At 33.5% G+C, this 20,978-nt stretch overlaps 2 protein-coding genes and 1 long non-coding RNA gene across 3 annotated transcripts in view; 1 reads left to right on the forward strand and 2 right to left on the reverse strand.

The window, feature by feature from the left end:
- The window catches only part of LOC106054497 (orexin receptor type 2-like), a 254,435-nt gene extending 250,573 nt beyond the window's left edge, over positions 1–3,862 (reverse strand). Inside the window, exon 1 of the mRNA XM_056020623.1 lies at positions 3,452–3,862. The gene's annotated coding sequence lies outside the window, so the exon portion shown is untranslated. The remainder of the gene's footprint in view (positions 1–3,451) is intronic.
- Positions 702–2,275, forward strand: LOC129924609 (uncharacterized). Its single transcript, XR_008776611.1, has 2 exons — positions 702–843; positions 1,376–2,275. It is a non-coding gene; the product is annotated as an uncharacterized LOC129924609 (long non-coding RNA).
- Positions 3,863–11,885: 8,023 nt separating the features above from the next.
- On the reverse strand, positions 11,886–17,422 carry LOC106074352 (NADH dehydrogenase [ubiquinone] 1 alpha subcomplex subunit 6-like). The gene is made up of 3 exons (XM_056020624.1): positions 17,263–17,422; positions 13,681–13,796; positions 11,886–12,450 (listed from the first exon to the last, which is right to left on the reverse strand). Exons 1-3 carry the CDS (start codon positions 17,390–17,392, stop codon positions 12,322–12,324), a joined length of 375 nt encoding a protein of 124 aa, XP_055876599.1. The 5' UTR covers positions 17,393–17,422; the 3' UTR covers positions 11,886–12,321.
- Positions 17,423–20,978: the final 3,556 nt, after the last annotated feature.

Genomic DNA, 20,978 nt, shown 5'->3' on the forward strand with positions numbered 1-20,978 from the left:
TTTCATCGAACAGAAGTGAGAAGGGGAGGACTACATCGTCAGGGCGCCCTTGACCCCAGCACATCGACCTTTGATCTTTGTCCTCGGATTCGCTGTCAAGCAGTGACGTAGGTAGGATGGGGGGAGAATTTGAGAATCCCCTGGTTCCCCACTTGAAAAGGGGGGGGGGGCAAAAAGATTTTTTTTACATTAAAAATTAAATATGACGCAAAATGCAGGAGCCCCCAAAGAGGTCAAGCCCCCCCGGGCCCCCAAACGATGGAAAATTCCTAGCTACGCCCCTGCTGCCAAGGGTCTGAATATGAAACTGCATCCATGACCACTGGGTTCCTTGCTAAAACAAATTGTTGTTACTAATGAACAGTTTAAACGCATTTGTCCTTTTATTTCATAGATCAACCCAACAGTTATGTGAACTGTTTCGTCGTTTTCATAAGGCATATAGCTATAAAACTCTCTGATTCTTGTTGATAAGCGGTGTTACGGAGTCTGTGTGTGTGTTGCTAATGTAATAATGTGGAAATTAGGGCGTATGTTGATTGTGTAGGTTAGAGTGTGTCTGGTGAAACCACGCGATGGTGTGTCATAATGAATGGAAATAGAAGTCACCTGACTAAGCCCATATCCTACTTTGTACACTGGCAGTGTACGTTTTTCAAAAACTTATATAAAAAAAACTATTATAGTTTTTTTCTATTTTTTCTTTTGTTTTTGTTTAAGAACATGTTTGTCTACGTTTTGCCAAGTGCTGTTTGACTTTTACACTTGCGTTTTAGTATTTTATTGCGCTTGAAAGTGACAACATTGTCAAAAATTGAATAAAATGAAACCTGTTCGAAAAATGTAAGTAATAACACATTTATATAAATATTTTCAAATAAAACTACTTGATTTAGAAACATAAAGTATCCTAGTACTATAATTAATTAATAGATTTAACATTTATAGCATGGTCTTTTCAAATTTTATTTTTTTTGTAACGTACACTCCCAGTGTACATGGCAGGATATGCCACTGTAGGAATCAATTACTGATATATGAATCGAAATAAATCAAGACTTCATTTAGAACATGGATTTGTTTGTTTTTACCAATATTATCATATATTATTGCTATACATCATACATACCCTTATAATTGCAAATTATAGAACTAATAATGATGATTATAAGATTATTATTTGAAAACATATAAACAATAATATAATAATTCCTTTTATATATTTTCTTTTGTTTTGTTTTATTTTACTTCATGCAGTTCTCCTAGGCTATAGTATTTTAACTGACTACTTACAAAAATATTTGTCCCATTAGCAAATTATAATCCTATTGATGTATGGTTATTTGAAAAAAAAAATAATTATAATATTTTTTAGGGTCTCAAGTAAATATGAACAATTCACAATGTCATCATTAAGAATCAAGATGAGAACCTGATATCTAATAGTAAATAAATGAATTAGACAAAAGCATGATTGAGTTTCAATGACATTAGCATCTTATAATTTGTTATTAGGTCCTTGTGTTATATCATAACATAATATATTTACCTCTATGACACCGTTATTTATTATGTATACTTATTTTTACAATTTAGTCACAATTTAGTATAGCTAATTAGCAGAGCTAATATCACAAGGGCATTGAGTCTATAGACTTTATCAAAGCTAACAAACTTGAAAATGCCAAAACTATGACTGCGACCCAATGAAAAGAATTCGAAAAAAAATGGTATTTATGATTATTACATAACTGATAAGCATATGAACATACGAATATACGAACATATAAAGTATGTTTGTTTCAACCGCACTTCAAATATTAAAATCTTTGCTTATGGACATGATCTTTGAATATCTCACTATTTAGTATAGCTAATTAGCAGAGCTAATATCACAAGCGAATTGAGTCTATAGACTTTATCAAAGCTAACAAACTTGAAAATGCCAAAACTATGACTGCGACCCAATGAAAAGAATTCGAAAAAAAAAATGGTATTTATGATTATTACATAACTGATAAGCATATGAACATACGAATATACGAACATATAAAGTATGTTTGTTTCAACCGCACTTCAAATATTAAAATCTTTACTTATGGACATGATCTTTGAATATCTCACTATTGTAGTATTATTTGTTGTAAAAAATATAGCTGGATAGTACTGGTTAGTACCATATAATGTTGTACATTTGATGCCTATTTTTTTTTACTATATTGTTATAATTTTTTAGTAAAAAAAAGCATTAAAATATACTTTTTTTGCATTAAAATGCTTATTTGTGTGTTTTTCAATGTTATTAACTAATCTGTTTTCACTTAAAGATTGTAAAAAAAAAATATTATTTTTTTTATATAATGTTCCTCACGGGGCCACTTCCTGCTACGTACACTGCCAGTGTACATCTCACAGAATCGTTACTACATGGAATTTTTCAAAAATTCTTTTTACAGTTTGACCAATAGAAATTGATATTTAATAGAAAATTTATATTTAATGCAGTAATAAAGTTTTGGTAGTTAATGGGCTAATAGTTGAAAGCAGACGAATCAGAGATGTGAGAATGCAAAGACGTGTATTTGTAGAGTATTTCAATGTGTAACTACTAGATGTATATCTCATTTCAAGTTGACTCGATGTTTGTTTGTAAATAAAAGTTATATTCAAGTATCTTTGAAAAAAAAGTCTGTGCATTTAGGATTTAATACGCTTACATCGGTTAAATTTAGTTCTGCTAGCTGTTTGGAGATACAAACCAACGACTGACCAACAACAAGTTAAAAACCTTTAAAGAACTATAATTATACCTTAAAGCATTTATTAATGAATAAAGACATTTTTGGTAACATGCTGAGTGATAAGTTTTATCTCAAATAAAACAACGAATACATGAGTTTCCACAGTTTTTGCATGTCCTTCATTATTGATCGCATTTACAATCTTACACAAAAAAATATTTAATTTACAATTAAATCAAAGATGTGGAATGTCCAGTGTTACGGTGTGTTCAAACAAGCTGACTTACATACGACAACTTTATTACAACATACGTACATGTGTTTATCTCGGTTTGTTTTATTCCATATCTGACAAGATTATGTTTTCAATGAGACTGTTTATTACGGAGTCAAGTTTTAAAAAAAGCAAAAGATGATAGAGATTATATAATCATAATGAATGCACATCAGTGGCGTAGCTAGAGTGGGGAGAGGGGGTTTAAATGTGAAAATCCCCCCAGGGCCTCCATTAGCTCATTTTGTAAAAGGGGGGGGGTCAAATTAGTGTAAACAATTTTTTTTTACATTAAATATTAGGCCTTTATCTCATGTCATGATGCCGAATGTCAAAATTTAGGGGTGCATAAAAAGGTCATATCCCGGGTCCACATAACCCTAGCTACCCCATTGATATACATATACATGCTAAGATTGAAGAAAAAGAAACTTACTTTACAAAGGCCAGTAATCCAAATCCAAATCCAAATCAAATTCTGCATAAAAAGTCTTTTCAAAGTACACACTTATTTCACTTTTCATATAAAACATGTATTTTACTATTCACAGAACACGCATTATACATTTACAGAACACGTGTATTTTACTTTTTCAAAAAAAACATGTAAACTTCCTGTTTATTTCCAATACATAGGTCGCAACTGGGTTTGCCGAGTTATAAGACATATGGCACTCTTGTTTTTAATATTCCGACTCTAAGACGCTATCTTTCTAGTGTCATTTCCTTTTAGCATTGAAACACGTCAGAACTTCACTGCTTAATGGATTGAATCCACGACAAAGTTGTGAAAGAAAACAAACCACATCACATTTCGGCCCATAAAACTGAAAACATTCTCTCGGCATGCATGAGACGTGAAACCTACTAGCGACACGCCTGCTGTGCTCCGACTGAACAGCCTCGGGCCTTTGACTTCATGGGTATTGCACAATGTGGTGGTTAGATCTGCTCAGAACTTAAGCCCGCAGTCAAAAGACTTCAATAGATCTAGATCAAAGTTTATACACCTGACAATAATTGGGCACATCTCACAAGCCAATATATATTAAGAATGTTACAATGTTATATTACCAGTGTCGTAGATAGGGTGGGGGGAGGAGGGGGGGGAAAAGTTTAAAATCCCCCGGGCTCCCAAATGAGTGTTTTTTATAGTAAAAATTAAATGTTACGCAAAATGCAGGGGCCCCCAAAGCGGTTAAGCCTCCTGGGCCCGTAAACGATGGAAAATTCCTAGCTACGCCCCTGTATATTACATACAATATAATCCTAGAAACAAAAAGAAGATTGATCATTTTTCATTGATATGTTATCCTTTTTTTTTAATAAAAAAATATTCTTGCATGACTAATACAATTTTTTACCATAAATTATTTGACAATCATCTGAAGACATGCACACACTACTGACCTTTAACCTGTCTTGTCATTTATGAAGCTTCATTCTTTGTCCCTAATTAAAGATTAACAAACTTAAACAATTTATGTCGATATTATCTGGAAATTATCGCCTAGCAAACTCAAGGTTTGTCTGCATCCTTCAAGTTGATCTCCTGACAAGCAAAGAGAATAGGAAGGATTTTCAATATGGCACCGCTAGAGTACTCATGCAAATACAGCAGAGTAGAACAAACAATAACAAACAACAACATAAAAAAAACAAACAACTTACAGTAACAAACAATAACTTAAAATAACAAAGAACAACATACAATAACAAACAATAGCGTACAAATATGGAGTTGACAAAGAACTGAAATCAAATTGCTTTATATTTTGGTTAAAAATGGTCAAAATGTAGTAGACTGTAATATTTAAAATCTGAGATCGTTTAATATAAATGTAACTCGCGAAATTTTTAAAAAGCCTCTAAATGTAGCAGACTTATGACACACAGATATATGACAGTGAGTTAATTATAAGACATTTGAATAAATCTAGATGGCATTAAATCTTTCGACAAGTAAAGAATTGTTTATAATTGTGCAGGAATTCTACACTTTGTCTAGTTATTCTACGAAATGTTTTCATACATCTTTGCTAACTTTTAGATCTCCACTTTAAAAAACCTGGAACAACCAACAATTGTACATTATATAAATAAGTAAATATATATATATAAGTATATATATATATATATATATATAGGCCCCTATATTGGCAATAATTGGCATGATTATTGACATGTAACATCAGGTTCAATCAGGACCTTCGCGAGGCTTGTTGCCGCCTGCGTGCTAAAACAAAAAATGTAGCTCCTTGGTAGATACATTATGTAACAGTGCATTTGTTTTAAAATGAACTCTAATTGCTAATCATTCACTACTCTCAACGTTTCACCGTACACGTTCTTGACTGTCAGGAACAGCTCGACATTTGTATCAGAATTATTTTTTGTAATAAAAACAAATATTAAAATAAGGCATTATCTTTGATTCCGATTACAGAACTGAATGTAGGCTAGTATTTCATTTCTGCCACATCTGATGCAGGTAATGTCGTTGTTTCTCGGGGCTTTGTTTATATATTTTGGTTTTCTGCACATGCAAGAGCTTTTCTTTTGGTCTCAAATGCATGTCCATCTTCAGATGTGTTTTTCCAGGTCATCTGCAGCCAAATGCTTTTTTCTACGCTAGTGAGGTCAAAATGGTACCTGAGATTACCTTTATAGCGCTTCCTGGGGTGGCAGTGGCATCGTCTTTTTAACTCATCAGAAAAAGATCGACTTAGATATGCGATCATCCCCCATAAAGGATAGGTGTTATACCCAGCGCAGCAGTCGAATGGTAAGAAGGGCTCCTACACGCTCCAGCGGCCTCTAGTAGAGCATGGTTATTTCTAGAGTAATCGAGGCAGCGTATGCCCATTATGGAGCCAGGACGCCTTTCATGGAGGTGACAAAAATTGTGGTTAGTACTACCACTTTACAGACACTGTTTGTCGAAGAGACCTTTTCTACCACACTTTCATTTTTAAGCAATTTTGCCTTAGCCTGGTGGTTGTTTATGACGACTGCAACTTTCAGAAAAAGATACAAAGATACGCTGACGCTGGAGACACGCGATCTTTCTTTGAGTCTCTCCGACTTGAATACGGCCCAAAATACCTGTGAGCAGTTTAGACCAATGGCTCGTTGCGATGTCGCAGGTCAGTGTTGAGGCTTACTACGTACTACATCGAATGTTCTCGAGCAGACTCACCAGGACTTGAATTGTATCGTCAATTGTTCATCTCGTTGTCAACATGTAGAGAATTATGAAATGTTTGCATCTGCCATAGTCCGGACAAGTGACAAGTAGGACCTCGACCATTAGTTGTAATTTATCTCAGTCAGTTGTTTTGAATGGACATTTTGTATAAAGGGAGGATTTCAACTGTTGGTAGCAAGTAATTTATTGCTTCTGATAGTCGTGCTGAAAATTTCTTAACATGTCTGTCTACCTGCATTTCGTGCCCATGGGCGGAGCTTTTGTCATATAAGGATCGGCACAATAGATAGATAGCATTAAAGGAATATGCACATTTAAATGTCAAATTTAATATGTTAAACTTTTAATTGAATTTCAATTAAATTCATTTACAACCTTCTAGATGTTTCACCTTTAATGGTATAATGTCCAGAGATAGCCTCTGTCTCGATAAACTTACAAATTCACACAACAACACAAAGGTGTTAAAAATTTTCAAGAATATGTACAGGAAATTTATGTTATTTCTTATAGTTTCTGAGTCTTAAAAACAACAACACGTAATTTTAAAACTAATCGAAAAGAAGCTAAGAAAACAATGACAATTTTAGAGTTTGTGTGGATCAACATTTTTTATGTAGCCCCAAAAAGGTTCATTCATGGGTCATCTATTTTATAATTAATACAGGTTAAAAGGTCTCAATATTTTCAGAACGAATATCAGAATCTGTGAAGTACAAACTATAAATAATTACAATCCTAACTCCATCCATTAGAACTGCATGCGAGCTGAAAGTGTTGCCGCTTTCTTTCTCTTGTTGGAATGGCTGATACAAAAACTACAAATACTAGTACCAAGTGTCCGAATCTCGCTCGGTTGAAAAATTTCTTAAGGAAGGAAATATACCCAAATTAACCCGAAGTCATTTTTGGAAATATTGTTTTGTAATTACGAAAATGAACAATCGGGTCATGACTAACAATCTGAAAAGTTTCTTTTGTGTTCTGTCATTTCTAAATGCAATTGTACATGGAGGTTAGAATAGAAAGTCTCTTAAGTCCCCTAACAGTGTAGAAAAACCACAGCTCACATCGTATTGTTTTACATCTATTGCAACTATTGGCCTATTATTGGCTTGGAAGAAAGTCTTTGCGGTGAAACTTCTCAAATGATTACGTACAGACATTTAACATTGCAATTAGTATTTTCATTATGGATTTATTACGAGACATCAAGTGATATAAAATCTCCACGTCACATTTTTTCCTAAGAAACTTAAAAACATTGCGTTAGTATTCTAAAGAAGCGTTTTCCCCGACCCACCTTTTAAGTCACTAAAAAAGAATGCCTTCATCCCCCATAATGAATATATGCCTGCCCGACGTGACTGTCGGACTATAAGAAGTTCATACCGGCATTCGCAAAAACATCGCTGTTTGTAGTGCAGTCTTGCCACCGTATGCCCATGGTGGTTTGGAAATATCTTTGGCGAAAGCGTTCCAGAAGTATTGGTTGCTTTCTGTCAAGTACCAATGTGTCAGATCCACATAGAGGAGAGAAAAGAACCACTGCTTGGCAGACACTGGTTTTTGTTGGCAAGCGAATTGGTTTATTTCGCCACAATCCCAATTGGAGGCGTCCAAAAGCACTACTGGCTCTGATCAGACGCTATCTCCATTAAAAGCAGTGCCTCATTGGATACTATGCTTCCCAGATATGTGAAGTCTACCACGTTGAGGGGATGTCTGTTCACGGGGATCTTTGAGGCTGAGTAGATTTTATTGGGTGACTTTTGAAAAGCTTATATTAAATTAAGTTTAGTTGTATCAATTAGTTTGGACCAGTCAGAACATCACTTCCATTTTTCCGAGATTTACAGCTAAACCAAAAGGGGCGGCAGCGTACGCTAATTCGTACTTAAATAATGCACAAACACTTATGTAGATTGATTTATAATGAAACTATGGAAGAAAAAAAAAGAATTTGACGATGTAAGATTAGTTATTGAATAAGCTTTTAAAATTGTTTACATTTTAACTGCGGTGAGCCGTGTAGGTGACTTTCACTTTGTTGACAAGACTTATGGAACCTATACAATAAGATGGTGCGTAAAGGTTTAATTAGGTCTATTTATTCATTAAAAGTTTTGAAACTATCTTTATCCCACTTATCATTCTCGGATCAAGTTGAAATTTAGCACAATTATTCATAGTCGATAACAATACACGAATCCATCAAAACGTTAGCCAACTATTTTACCATTTGGTACTAATTAATTAATTTTGTTGTATAGAGCAGAAAGGGAGCTAAATCCTGTAATTTAAAAAAAAATGGTAGTAATTAGCGGTTATATTCCCTTAGATAAGATTTGGTTTTAAAAAGTATTATTTTTCTTTTGCTTGTTTTACCAATTGTTTTTGTTTAGCGCTATTACATGCTTTAAGCTTTCTCATTACGCTATAATCCTATCACTTGTCTCAATACGCTATGATCCTAAACACTTGTCTGGACCCGTTAGCAAAAGCGGGGAGCTGGGAGAGAAATAGAAGATATATCTATATAATGTTACCGTAATCGCGGTTTTATTTATGTCCCTTTAAACGTATCGTAAAAGACTTTTCTGTATTATTACGTCATTATTCGTGTCTTCTTCCTCGTTCTCATTGTACATGTCCTAATCCTATATCTTTGATGAACCGCGCAGTGCTCTCCAGAGCAGGCAGTTCTCCGTATAGTTTTTGTTATATAGGGGGGTTTGGGGGCCAGAGTCTTGTTCTGGCCTCTTGATTTAGTCTGCAGCTTTGAAGGACATGGTCAGCATTCTCTGATGATGTTCCACAAGGGCAGGTTTCGCTCGTCCCTACTTTAAGCTTCCGGAACAAATGTTGTCTCATTCTGTTGTGCCCGGTTCTGAGTCGAAAAATTATCCGTTGGTCATAGCTTATAATAGGTGTCCTTTTTCTTGACATTAGGATGGGAGCTGGTCCAATTCTAACTTATTCTACACTTTATTATTTTCATCATTTCTTCTGGGTAGAGAGGGATTTTCTTCAAGTTACTTAAACTTCTATCTTGACCTTCTGTCTTACTCTAAATTGCATTTGTTTACACCAATACCTATCTAAGGTCCTCGAAATCATTAATTCTAACAATAAACAAGTGTTTTCTCTCTTATTTATGTACAATAACCAGGTCAGTCCTCCTCTCCAGAGTGCGCACTGCAAAAGGCTCTCTCTCTCTCTCGTTTAGCTTGCGCACTGAAGCGTGACATAGACATGTATATTAATTAATAATCTAGAAGCTTTTAAAAGATGGGTGTATGATCATGTTATGTAGGTAGTATTTTTGTTCCAATTGTAGTGTAGAGCTTATTCTTGTGAATGTGGTAATTTGTTGTACCATTGTTACGTTATATCATGTCGAATATTTTTAACAACTCATTCCATGCTCTAATAGCACTAGGGAAGAAAGAGCATTTGTACACATTTGTCCTAGCATATGGGCCGAGGAATGTGCCTTTATCTTTGTCTTTCTAGGTATTTTATTAGATTTTGTTTTTGTATTTGAAGATTATGGTTCAGTGTTTTATGTATAATTGCTACTTTACTTTTAAATCTGTGTGTAATTTACACTTAAGAAGACTAATTTCTTCAAGGAAGTTTGGTATCGAACAAGGGAAAAAATCGTACTTGACAGATGTGGTGGCAAAAGTTGAAATAATTCCCTTAAGGAGGCTTGAGCCATCGGTGAACAAGTTGTTTTTTATGCATTTAAAAAGTGATCTCAGTAAACATTCAGAGAGATACGCCCTCCTGTCCCCCTTTCCCAAATGGTCCAGGCCAATGTTAGGATCATAGTACACAGAGAAATATAAAAGCATGAGATTGCGCTAAACAAAAACAATTGGTACAAAAAAAATATTTCTAATAGCAGATTTATTTTCAAACTGTGTTTGGTCTGGTTACGACCATACAGCCATTACTAGTGTACCGTAAATAGTTAATTTCAATGAGTTGTAAGGGGCTGAATTTCTGTTTCTAAGCGCTTTATTTGCGCAATGATCTTCGTCTGTGTATCAGACATTGAGCAATACCAGACTTAATGGATTCAATCAACAAGTAGATAGTAGCCTACTCATTGGTGTGTGTGTGTGTATACGCCGGTTTGTATGTGTTTTGAATCGATCAGAATTAAAGCTATTTCGAAATATTCTCTTTTATTTAACATTTTTCTTTTAGTTAATAATTTAAAAGAAATAGTGGAACTATCATTGACTAACTGTAGCTTTTTTTTTTTTGTTTATACATTCTATTTATGACATTGATGAATTTTTTAACACTAACTGTATAATCCATATAAATGTAAGCTTAATGTTAATCTCTAGTTTAACTTCTGTGTGCTAGAATTGTTATATGCCATTGAGAGAGCACCTGAGTTGGAACAAAATTACAAACCATAGAAGAGTTACATTAGGAAGCTTCTAGACAACATTTACAGAAAAAAAATTACATAGACAGTATTATAGTGTGTCTAAGCCTCATGATGATCTCACAACAAACAGCTTAACCTCATTTGAATATCCAAAGAGTATAGGGACATTCCAAGAACTTTCCAACCAAGTAAAAAGCCAGGCGAAATGCGTGGACGTGAAATGGGAGATAAGACGGCGTCAATGAAAAGAGGTGAGTTTAGGGATTTGCGATAAATCAGCAGGTTATTTGTGTTGCTCTAGTTATTCTACAATAATTCATGTGAAGGAAATTTAAGAGACCTCTACTTCACAAAATACCAAAATGTTAATCAAACATAAGCAAATGTATAAATTAGTCTTTAGATCATTTCTAGTGAAACCATCTTTGCAATTAAGAATGAACATTTTCTAAAATTAAGGGAGATAACCGTTCCGAAAATAAAATATGATGAAAATCACAACACTGTTTCCCTTTATGGCCTAAAAAATTAATTGGTATTCTGATAATGTGAAAAATTAAATATGAACTAATATAAGTCTCCTTTCTTTCCTGCTTTCTATGAAGTTGAAGGGTTCACAGATGTCCAGTCTAAGATGAACTGCTCAGAGGTTAACTGATTTCTTAGTTATTGAATCATATTGGTTCAGACTTAGCCCCATTGTAATTTTAAGAATGTGTCATTAAAAAGATTTTTTTTTCTAGAGTAACAAAGTAATCTTAGCTACAAATTGGAGTCAGTCCAGATACTGACTGAACAAGGTCATTTCTCCAATTACGGCACTAGGTTTTGGACATCCTACTTTATATATATATATATTTTAAGATGGTATTAGCATCTTTAGGCTAACTGCACTACCAGTTAATTGGACCAGAAGCTGTTTGGGCCTAATCCTAAAGTATCGAAACAAATCCAATTATACTATTTGACTTGAGTCCAGTTAATCAGATCAGCCAGTTATTTAGACCAAAATTGTTTGCATCCAAATGTAGTCCGATTAATTAGATTGCACTATAGTCCAGTCCAGAGTACACTGTTAAATGGTTTGCACACAGGTTGTATATCTTGTATTCCAAACCATTGCTTGGAAGTGGATCTCTTCAAAATATGTTACCAGCCTAGCTGAATGGAGATGCCCATTCCAATAATGAGTTAACAGCAGCAAAGTTGATCATACAGAAAGTAACATACATGTGGTATATAAGCACAATCTAAACACACAGTGAGATTTATTCAAATTGTTAACAGAATTTAATCACAAAAAAAAATAATAAAAAATTGACAAATTTCTATGTTATCAAAGTTTTAATCTTTAAATACATCATCCGTATTTCTTTGCTAATCACTTGATTTACTAAAGAGTGATGTGCCTTTGATAAAAGTCAACAAAAGCTCTGAAACAAAACAAAAACACACACCCCCATAATATATATAGACACTTATACTTACTCAATAAAAAGAGTAAAACCAACTGAATCATAAGTCACATCTTAATTTTACAAAACTTTGTATCTCATTAAATTTGAATTTCCATTTTCTTTATAAACTTATGAATAGTAATTTCTATGTACAAGAGCTAGATGTAAGAGTTAACTTTCCATGACAACTACACAATTCTTTCACAGAAATCTCCTAGAAATAACACAATTTAATCATTTCCTTCATAGAATTTGGACAAGAAATCTGTGGGCTTTGGATTAACAGTGTCTTTAAAAAACATCATGACATGATTACGTTGTTTCCAGATGTTAGCAGTTTCCACTAAATCCATCTGACCCTGTCAATGACAAAAACACAGATATTAACAAACAACTTAACTGATAACCTACTCTAATAGTGATGAAAAAGCTATACAAGAAAACTTGTTATATATGTTGTATTAGGTCTCTTGCACAGAAATAGTACTTCCATTTTTTTTTTAATTCTAGAGCTCAAAGTCCTATTTTTGAGCTGGTCATATAGAATAATAATTGTTGGACTTTTTATAAATTTAAACATCAAGTTCCACAACAGAGATAGTAGCTATAACTGTTACCAAATGTTTACAAAGGTTTTGCATTGCCAGCACTAAGACTATTCAAGATTGCTAACTCTTACGCAGATATGAATAATAATAATAATCATCTTTTTTATCCATGAGGAAATTTGTTTTACAATTGTGTATTACAAAAAAACAATACATAATTAGAACAAACATTTGTAAAATAGCACACAAGATCTACGTTCATACCCCAGTTTCTCTTCCACATTACATACAAAATGAGGATAAAGGGACTTTTGACTGACCTGTTTTATTTCAATAATAATTTGAACTAGAGATTTATAGTTGACAGCCATTTTTTTAAAAGTAGATTCTATTCAATTTTTCCCCCCACAAGATATTTAAAAAACAAAAATCTCAATATTTAATTTAATATTCAACCTTTTTTTTAACAAACACAAATAAATTGTATAATTTCTTTCTTACAAAACATTTCATTGATGTTTGTATTTAATCAAAATACAAATCTGTCTATGTCCATTCACATTTATTTTTTTTTTTTGCATTCACTTTCACTTTATATAACTATTTATTTTTTTTAAAGATGGATAGATAAAATTTGCAGCATTAATAAAGATAGAGAGGAAACAATGTTGTGAAAGATGTATTTTCCAGGGGGAATGCTTTTTCATTGTCTCCAGTGTGCTTGGTCTTTGGCAACGATTCTTTATGAGCGTCTTGGGATACCAGCCATCGGTAAAAGGGATGTAATAACTTACATCTGATTGGTTCTTTCTCAGACAGAAGTTTGTTCAGACAGGGGGATGTAGGCATGCATAGAATTTCAAGAGTATTAGACTCAACTCAAATGACAAATATAAAGAAGAAGAAAGATGTATTTATCCTAAGTAAAACCAAGACCAGAACAGAAGAATGCTGTAGGTAATTACAAACAGAAAGTAATGCCACAAGAGAGATTAACTCTGTCTTGATTTTGTACACTAGAGTCTAATCTTTACAACAGACCTTGATGACCAGCATGTCTATGGCCCTGATGTCTGTCACATGTTTATTTTTCATAAAGAGTTCTCTCAGTTTCTCTCTTCCTTGCTTCACTGTGACAGGGATGTAGAATGCATTCACTAAAATAAACGAAAGTTGAAATTATTCACTAGGATGTCTTGTTAACATTTTAAGAAGAGTAGTTGAAAAGAAACAGAATTTATATTAGTATTGTTTTTTAAATTTATTTATGTAACACACATTATTATTACCAGTTCTCTATACTATAATTTAAAAATTTTGAAAATGGTTTTTGAAAAGGACTTTAATAAAGACATTTTTAAAAATACATAAACTCTTATTGAAGTTTTTCAAAAAAAAATAAAAAAATAATAACATCAGTCAAGAATTTATCACAGTGTAAAATAAATTCACTGTAGTCAACAAAAGTATTAGCTGTCATCTGGTAGATTATGTATGAACAGACCAAGTTCACTACTTACAGGCCTTGCAATGACATAACTGGTGCTATGCGAAACACACAACAAAAGTTCAACTCCAAAACACTGACCCAATATCGCTTCACTGGTTTTCTGATTTATATGTTTAAATATATATTTTTCTAAATTAAACAATTGATATCTCTACTTCTACTTGTTAAAATATTTTATCAAGTTCTTTATAACAAACTGAATTTTATAAGTGTATTTTCATTTTGAAATTTCTATCATACTGCAACTGGCATAATCAACACAAGTGTCTTGTTTCAAAAAGTAGGCCAAATTCTCGACAAAGGTGTTTACATTTCATTTTTCATATTATGCAAAACAAAGAGAAACCTGAAATTTTCGTATACACACCAAAAAATAAGTTAGTTTTAGACTCATGCATATGGGGAACAGATTATCTGTAGACAGGTGAAAATAATGAACATTCCTGGCTAAGGAACTAATTATAAGTTTATTAAAAATTTTAAGCTAAAACATAATACTTCTAAAGCAATTGGAATTAAAACCCTATAAAAATAAGTCACCAAAATTGAAATAATGAAGTCAGACTCTATAGAAATATCAATATTTCTGATGAGCTTTTCCTTTTGCTGGTTTTGTATAGTCCATCTTAGTGCACTACGGTCAAATCTCTTTTGTGGACAAGGAGGAGGAGTGATATGACTAAGAAGTTTTCCTTGCTGCTTTTAAGAGCTCAGCAAACAGAGCTTAGCTTGAATCAGGCTTTGAACTTTAAGCCCCTTGATAGGTAGCCAAGGGGTTAAGCCTCCCAACCACAATATAAACAATTTAAAAGTTAAATGAACAATATTAATTATTATACAAAAGAGTCAAATTTATTATCAAACAACAAATCTGAGTTATTGATAAAATTGGAACAGATTTTCTATGAGCAATGGGAGAAATTAATGTAGATCACAGAGGAAGCAGATTATCAAACTCAACTGCTATTCAATATTGAAAGTTTCTAACCTTGACTTGAAAGGCTTATAAATGGCATTCTAGATATCTAGAATGTACAACTATAGTTGAAGAGGCTATTTTTAGATACAAGATCTAGTCTATTTTACTATCAATGATATATATATCTCTACAAGAGTAGATTCTAGTCCTAGATCCAGTCTCCTCACAGATATAGATATAGTAGTAGAATTATAAAAATCTCTGAAAAAAAAATAGAGAGATCTTTAATATAATTTATAAGACTAGAGATACTACTAGAGGTCTACCTATTACTAGAGTAGGTTTAAACTCAGTCAGTTAACTAGATTCTCTCTAGTTCTAGACTTTATAGATAGACTCTAGATAGATCTGGAGGCGCAGTGGCTGAGCGGTACAGCAATTGGCTTCTGAATTGGGGGGTCATGGGTTCGAATCCTGGTGTAGACTGGTATTTTAAATTTCCGAATCTTTGGGTGCCTCTGAGTCCACCCAGCTCTAATGGGTACCTAACATAAGTTGGGGAAAAAGTAAAGATGGTTGGTCATTGTGCTGGCCACACAACACCCTCGTTAACCGTGGGCCATAGAAACAGATGACCTTTACATCATCTGCCCTATAGATCGCAAGGCCTGAAAGAGGAACTTTATTTTTTTTACTAGATAGATCTAGATCTATTCTAAATAGAGATCTAGTTATATAAAGCACAATGTAAAAAAAAAATAATTTTTAAATGCTTTAAGTTTTGGATGTTCCTTTAGAATTGAAGATAATTTAATTCCTAGTCCAAACCTCCCACAGGATGATGGGGGATGGCAACGGGCAGGGTTTGAACCCGGGACATTGCACAACTGGCACGACAAGGCGGTCACCTTTGTGAGGACTATGTATGTATGTCCCAATTAAAATCAAAACCATTTACTAAACTTAAAACTAGGTCTAGATTGAGATCTAGATCTAATTTTCTTATAAAAATAAAGTCTTTAAACTATTTAAAGACTTTAAAAAAATGGCGTCAAAATTTGAGATACACGTTTTTCTTACTTTCTGTACATAGGCCCTTGATTGAAATCAATTATGATTTTAAATCCATTGAAATCGTTGCCAAAATGGGTGAATATGGATACATTTTATATTGAGGAACATTTTTTTTTCATTAGGACTTTAAAAAAAATGTGTATTTTCTTACTTTTTTTTAACTTGAAGGTATATGTATTTTTTTTTTACTGATACTCATTTCAGGTAAGTGCTAAGAAGTTGATTTTTCCCCCATAATAGATCTGGCCATATTTCTGCCAAGTTTTATCACGATACATTGTTTTGATCGATTACAATGTAATGTTGAAACATAAGTTTGCACTGCTCCCTATGGGATTTCTTTTTTTCTTCAAAACTAAACTATCCAGTGAATAAACTCATGCATAGGCTAGTAGATATAATAATTATGCATGTGTCTAAATAGTTGCAAAAGAGTTTAAATGGTTCACTCTATTTTTTTTTAAATTTTAAAGCCAATTTGAAAAATAATTGTTTCAGATGATTTGATCCCACTTTTTAGATATTTTGTTATTTTCTGCCGTCACAAAGCCGCCATTTTGTCCACACCCCTCTGACATTTCTTGTAGCTCTAGACCCGATAATGTTTATTTCATCAATATTTACATTCTGTAAGTGGAGTTCATAAATATAAATGAAATCACATTTGTGAGCTTAGAAATTTACTGTACGAATACTAGGTCTACAATTAAATTTCTTATTTAATAAGTAGATTTATCCTCTACGAAATTCCATTCCAATTTTTTAACTTTTTGAGCGGGGGGTGTGTCTCGCTGGCTGAGCGAGCGAGACGCTCTCATCTTACATGCTCCATGTCAACCAATGCTAGGTCAAAACGCCAGAAAAAAAATCATAACTTTCTAACTGTTCAACTTAAAGTCATAATTTATACACCATTGGAAAGTTCTTTCAAAGTATTTTAATGATGTACTAACGAAAAATTGATTTTTCAAAGATATTTTTTTTATTTCACATCCCTATTACTATTATATAGATATTAGATATATTTACATTTTAAATTTATTGAAAATTGATCTCTAGAGTTTCTTCTAACTTCTAGCAGTTCATGGTTATTTACTAAAAACTTAGCGTATACACTCACCAGTGTAAGGGATTTGTCTATACCATGCTTTGTAGAGATTTAAAACTCTTCTTCTTGCTTCAGTTCGGTCTAGCGAGAGTAAGGGTTTCACTTGTTTGACTCCCTGTTGTACTAATCTATTGGTAGCCATCTTTGTCAAGGACAACCAGTTTTCAGCTAAAGAAGTACAAAAAAGCTCTGTCTATTCGCAAGCAAGATTTTCCACGAAAAAGTAACATAGACCTAAAGTTATTTAAAACTCTTTCTTTTATTTCTAACCCGTTTTTTTATATTTACACTAATTATGAAACATTAAATAACGCGAATTTCTATGAAATTAAGCAGGCAAAAACAGAATGCGTTAACTAACACACAAGAATACTCAGGTGTACCTCAAGGAACAGTCTTGGGTCCACTACTATTTTTAATTTACATAAATGATTTACCAAATTGCATTACTTCAGGAACAAAAGTCAGATTATTTGCAGACGATTGCATAATATATAGAACAATAAAAACAACACAAGACACAGATATTTTACAAAGAGAATTAGATGAATTACAGAAATGGGAATCAAATTGGAGCATGTCTTTCCACCCAGAAAAATGTCAGTTGTTAAGAGTAACAAAAAAACTAAAACAAATTAATTCCAATTATCTTATTCATGGTAAACCAGTAACACAGATTAAAAACGCAAAATACCTAGGTGTTATAATAAATGAAAAACAGTCATGGAATCCACATATTGATGAAACTACAAAAAATCAAACAAAGCATTAGGATTTATTAAAAGAAATTTCTATAAATCAAATAAGAACATAAAACTAAAATGTTATTTAACCTTGGTTATGCCAATAATAGAATATGCATCCTCTGTTTGGGACCCCTCAACTCAAGAAAACATTAAGAAACTAGAACAGACACAAAATAGAGCAGTGCGATTCATAACAAACGAATATTCATATTTGACTAGAGTAACACCTTTAGTAAAATCACTAAATTTAGAAAGCCTTCATGACAGAAGGCTCAAAAGTAAAGTAGCAATAATACATAAAACACTGAACCATAATCTTCAAATACAAAAACAAAATTTAATAAAATACTCTGAAAGACACAAAGATAAAGGCACATTCCTCGTCCCATATGCTAGGACAAATTTGTACAAATACTCCTTCTTCCCTAGTGCTATTAGAGCATGGAATGGGTTGCCTGAGCTAGCCAGGAAAACCAGTGACTTGGCAGAATTTAAGTCATTGGTTAATATGCATGACTAAATGCATGACGCGTAGGACGTAATCATCTTCTTTTTTGAAGTAACGTCTGTATTATATAAGATAAGAAGATAAGATAAGATAATACCAAAACGCATAATTAAATCTATTATTATGAACCAGCGGTGTCATTAGGGTCGGTGTCAGCCGGGTGGTTAGCACCATTAGCCTATAGTGTCCAAGATTGTGATGTCACATCATATTTTTTACAAAGCTCATATCAACTCACCCTGTCACGTAAAAACTTTGTACACGTTATTTCTCAGACACCCAATCTCGGATCAAGTTAAATGCTGCACACATATTTACAGTAGGCCTTCCTGACAAATCAAGAATAACTAAAAAAAATAAATAATTCAACTACTCATAATTTATAATTATTTTGTTTGGTATCGAACAAGGGAAAGAAATCGTACTAGAAAGATGTGTTGATATATGTTGATTTAGTTCCATTAAGGAGGCTTTAGCCGTGAGTTCGATTTCAAGTCATATAACTTTTTTTAAGCATTTAAAAAGCGATCACGGTAACATTCACAATACCCCCTTCTTGTCCCCCCCCTTTTTTTACCAACTGGTCCAGACAGATGATAGGATCATATTGCATTAAGAAAGCTAAAAGCATAAAATTGCGCTAAACACAAATTATTTTTTTTTTAATATTTATAATCGCACAGGTTTAGGGCCTATTATTGTTGTTGTTTTTTTGTTTTGTTTGTTTCTTCATTACATCACTCCTAGCAGTGACTTTCCCATCAATGTGGCAGCGAATTCCAGCTGCCACATATAATCAAACTTCGATACGTATTCCTACAATTAGCCTTCAACACTATCACACACACAGCGCTTATAGGATACACCTAGAATACATGGTGATAGTTTCGAAGACAACCGTTCTTTGCTTTAAAGCAGTTTGTTAATACATGCCGCCTGTGAACGAATGAAAGTACAGTTCTAGGTTTTGCAATTGATATGAAGAATGACATAATGTTCTGGAAATTAATTTGGAATTTCCAGTCTGAACATATCAAGAACAATATTGTTACAAACAGTCCTAAACAAAAATAATTTGCTTTTCCCAACGTCGGATCTGGATGTAACTTTGTACAATTATTTCCTTTATCTGGCATGAGAAGGCTTGGAAATGAGTTCTAATTCAGGTCGTTACCCTATTTTTAAATTTTATTTTTATAAATGCTTTTTATTAATTGTTAATCTAGATCTATTAGAAATCAGTGATGATGATTTATGAATTTCTCGAGAATCAATGAAAAATATATGGAACTCTAAAGATGAAGGGAGGTAAATAATGCATTTTAATTACCCTTGCTTGTCATTATTTTTCTTATGTCCCTTTAATTACACTGCGGGAAAACTCAAATATAGGTACGACTCGTAAAATTATTAATGGAAGTAAATGTATTAAAATGAGAGTTTTCTCAATTGAAAACATTTAGGAATTTCTTTCATCGATGCTACTGAAAGATCTACTTCATCTGTATATTAGGTGTTGAAACTGGGTCTTTTAATGGTAGCTCCTAACGGCTTGCACAAATAAACTGATGTAGACATATTAAATTCTTAATGTAAAACTTGAAGTAAACATAAACTTATTTAGACTTAGATTCTCCCGCTACGTTGATGTATTTGGCGGCAAGCTGTCTACACAAAGATCCGTCACTGGCAATGTCTGAAGCCTCTTCCCACTTAGTGTCCTCTGCTCTGAGGTCCTCCATGAAAGTGTGGCACAAAGTTATACAAGGACGTCCCTGTTTGCGCTTTCCTCGTATTGACCTCCTTGTCATCGGAACTCTTGGTATGCACATAATTCATTAGTCGGAGAACATGTCTCGCAAACCTCATGCGACGCTCTGTCACAACCTCACTAAGTGGTCGACTCCGAGTTCGGCATAGAATTTCCTTTTTGAGAGCCTCTGTAACTGTCTCCTAAAATCCGTCTTAGCCATCTTTGTTGATCCACATTTAGTCTTTTCTCAATTTTGGCAGATGACTTCCATGACTCGCATGCGTATGTTGTATGACGATTGTGTCAAGTAGGTGTATTTTTGTTTCAAGTCCAAACCACTAGCGATCCAGAAGTTTGGAGGGGGGGGCGATTCTTTTCCAAACTCTAACCCTAACGCCCAGTAAACACTAACCGCCCCTCCCCCCCAGATCCGCCAGTGAGTCCAACAGCTTGACTTGTTTAAATAGATCGCAGCCTTTCGAAAATACTCCCTGCTTTTCCTTTTCAGCTCGCTACATCATGGTAGGCATCTTTTAAAAGTAGTTCTATGTACAACCACAAGTGAAATGATGAATTAAACAAGAGACACAACTCACTAACAAGTATGTTCTGTTTCACGTCCCTTGCTTGTCCCCCTTCAACTTTCACACCAATATTAATGAACTTGAACTACGACAGACCAGCTCGTGGTTTCATCAGAATCTATTCAGCCTACACAACC

Source organism: Biomphalaria glabrata, chromosome 2, assembly GCF_947242115.1.
Source record: "Biomphalaria glabrata chromosome 2, xgBioGlab47.1, whole genome shotgun sequence".
In the NCBI taxonomy this organism is placed as follows: Eukaryota; Metazoa; Mollusca; class Gastropoda; family Planorbidae; genus Biomphalaria; species Biomphalaria glabrata.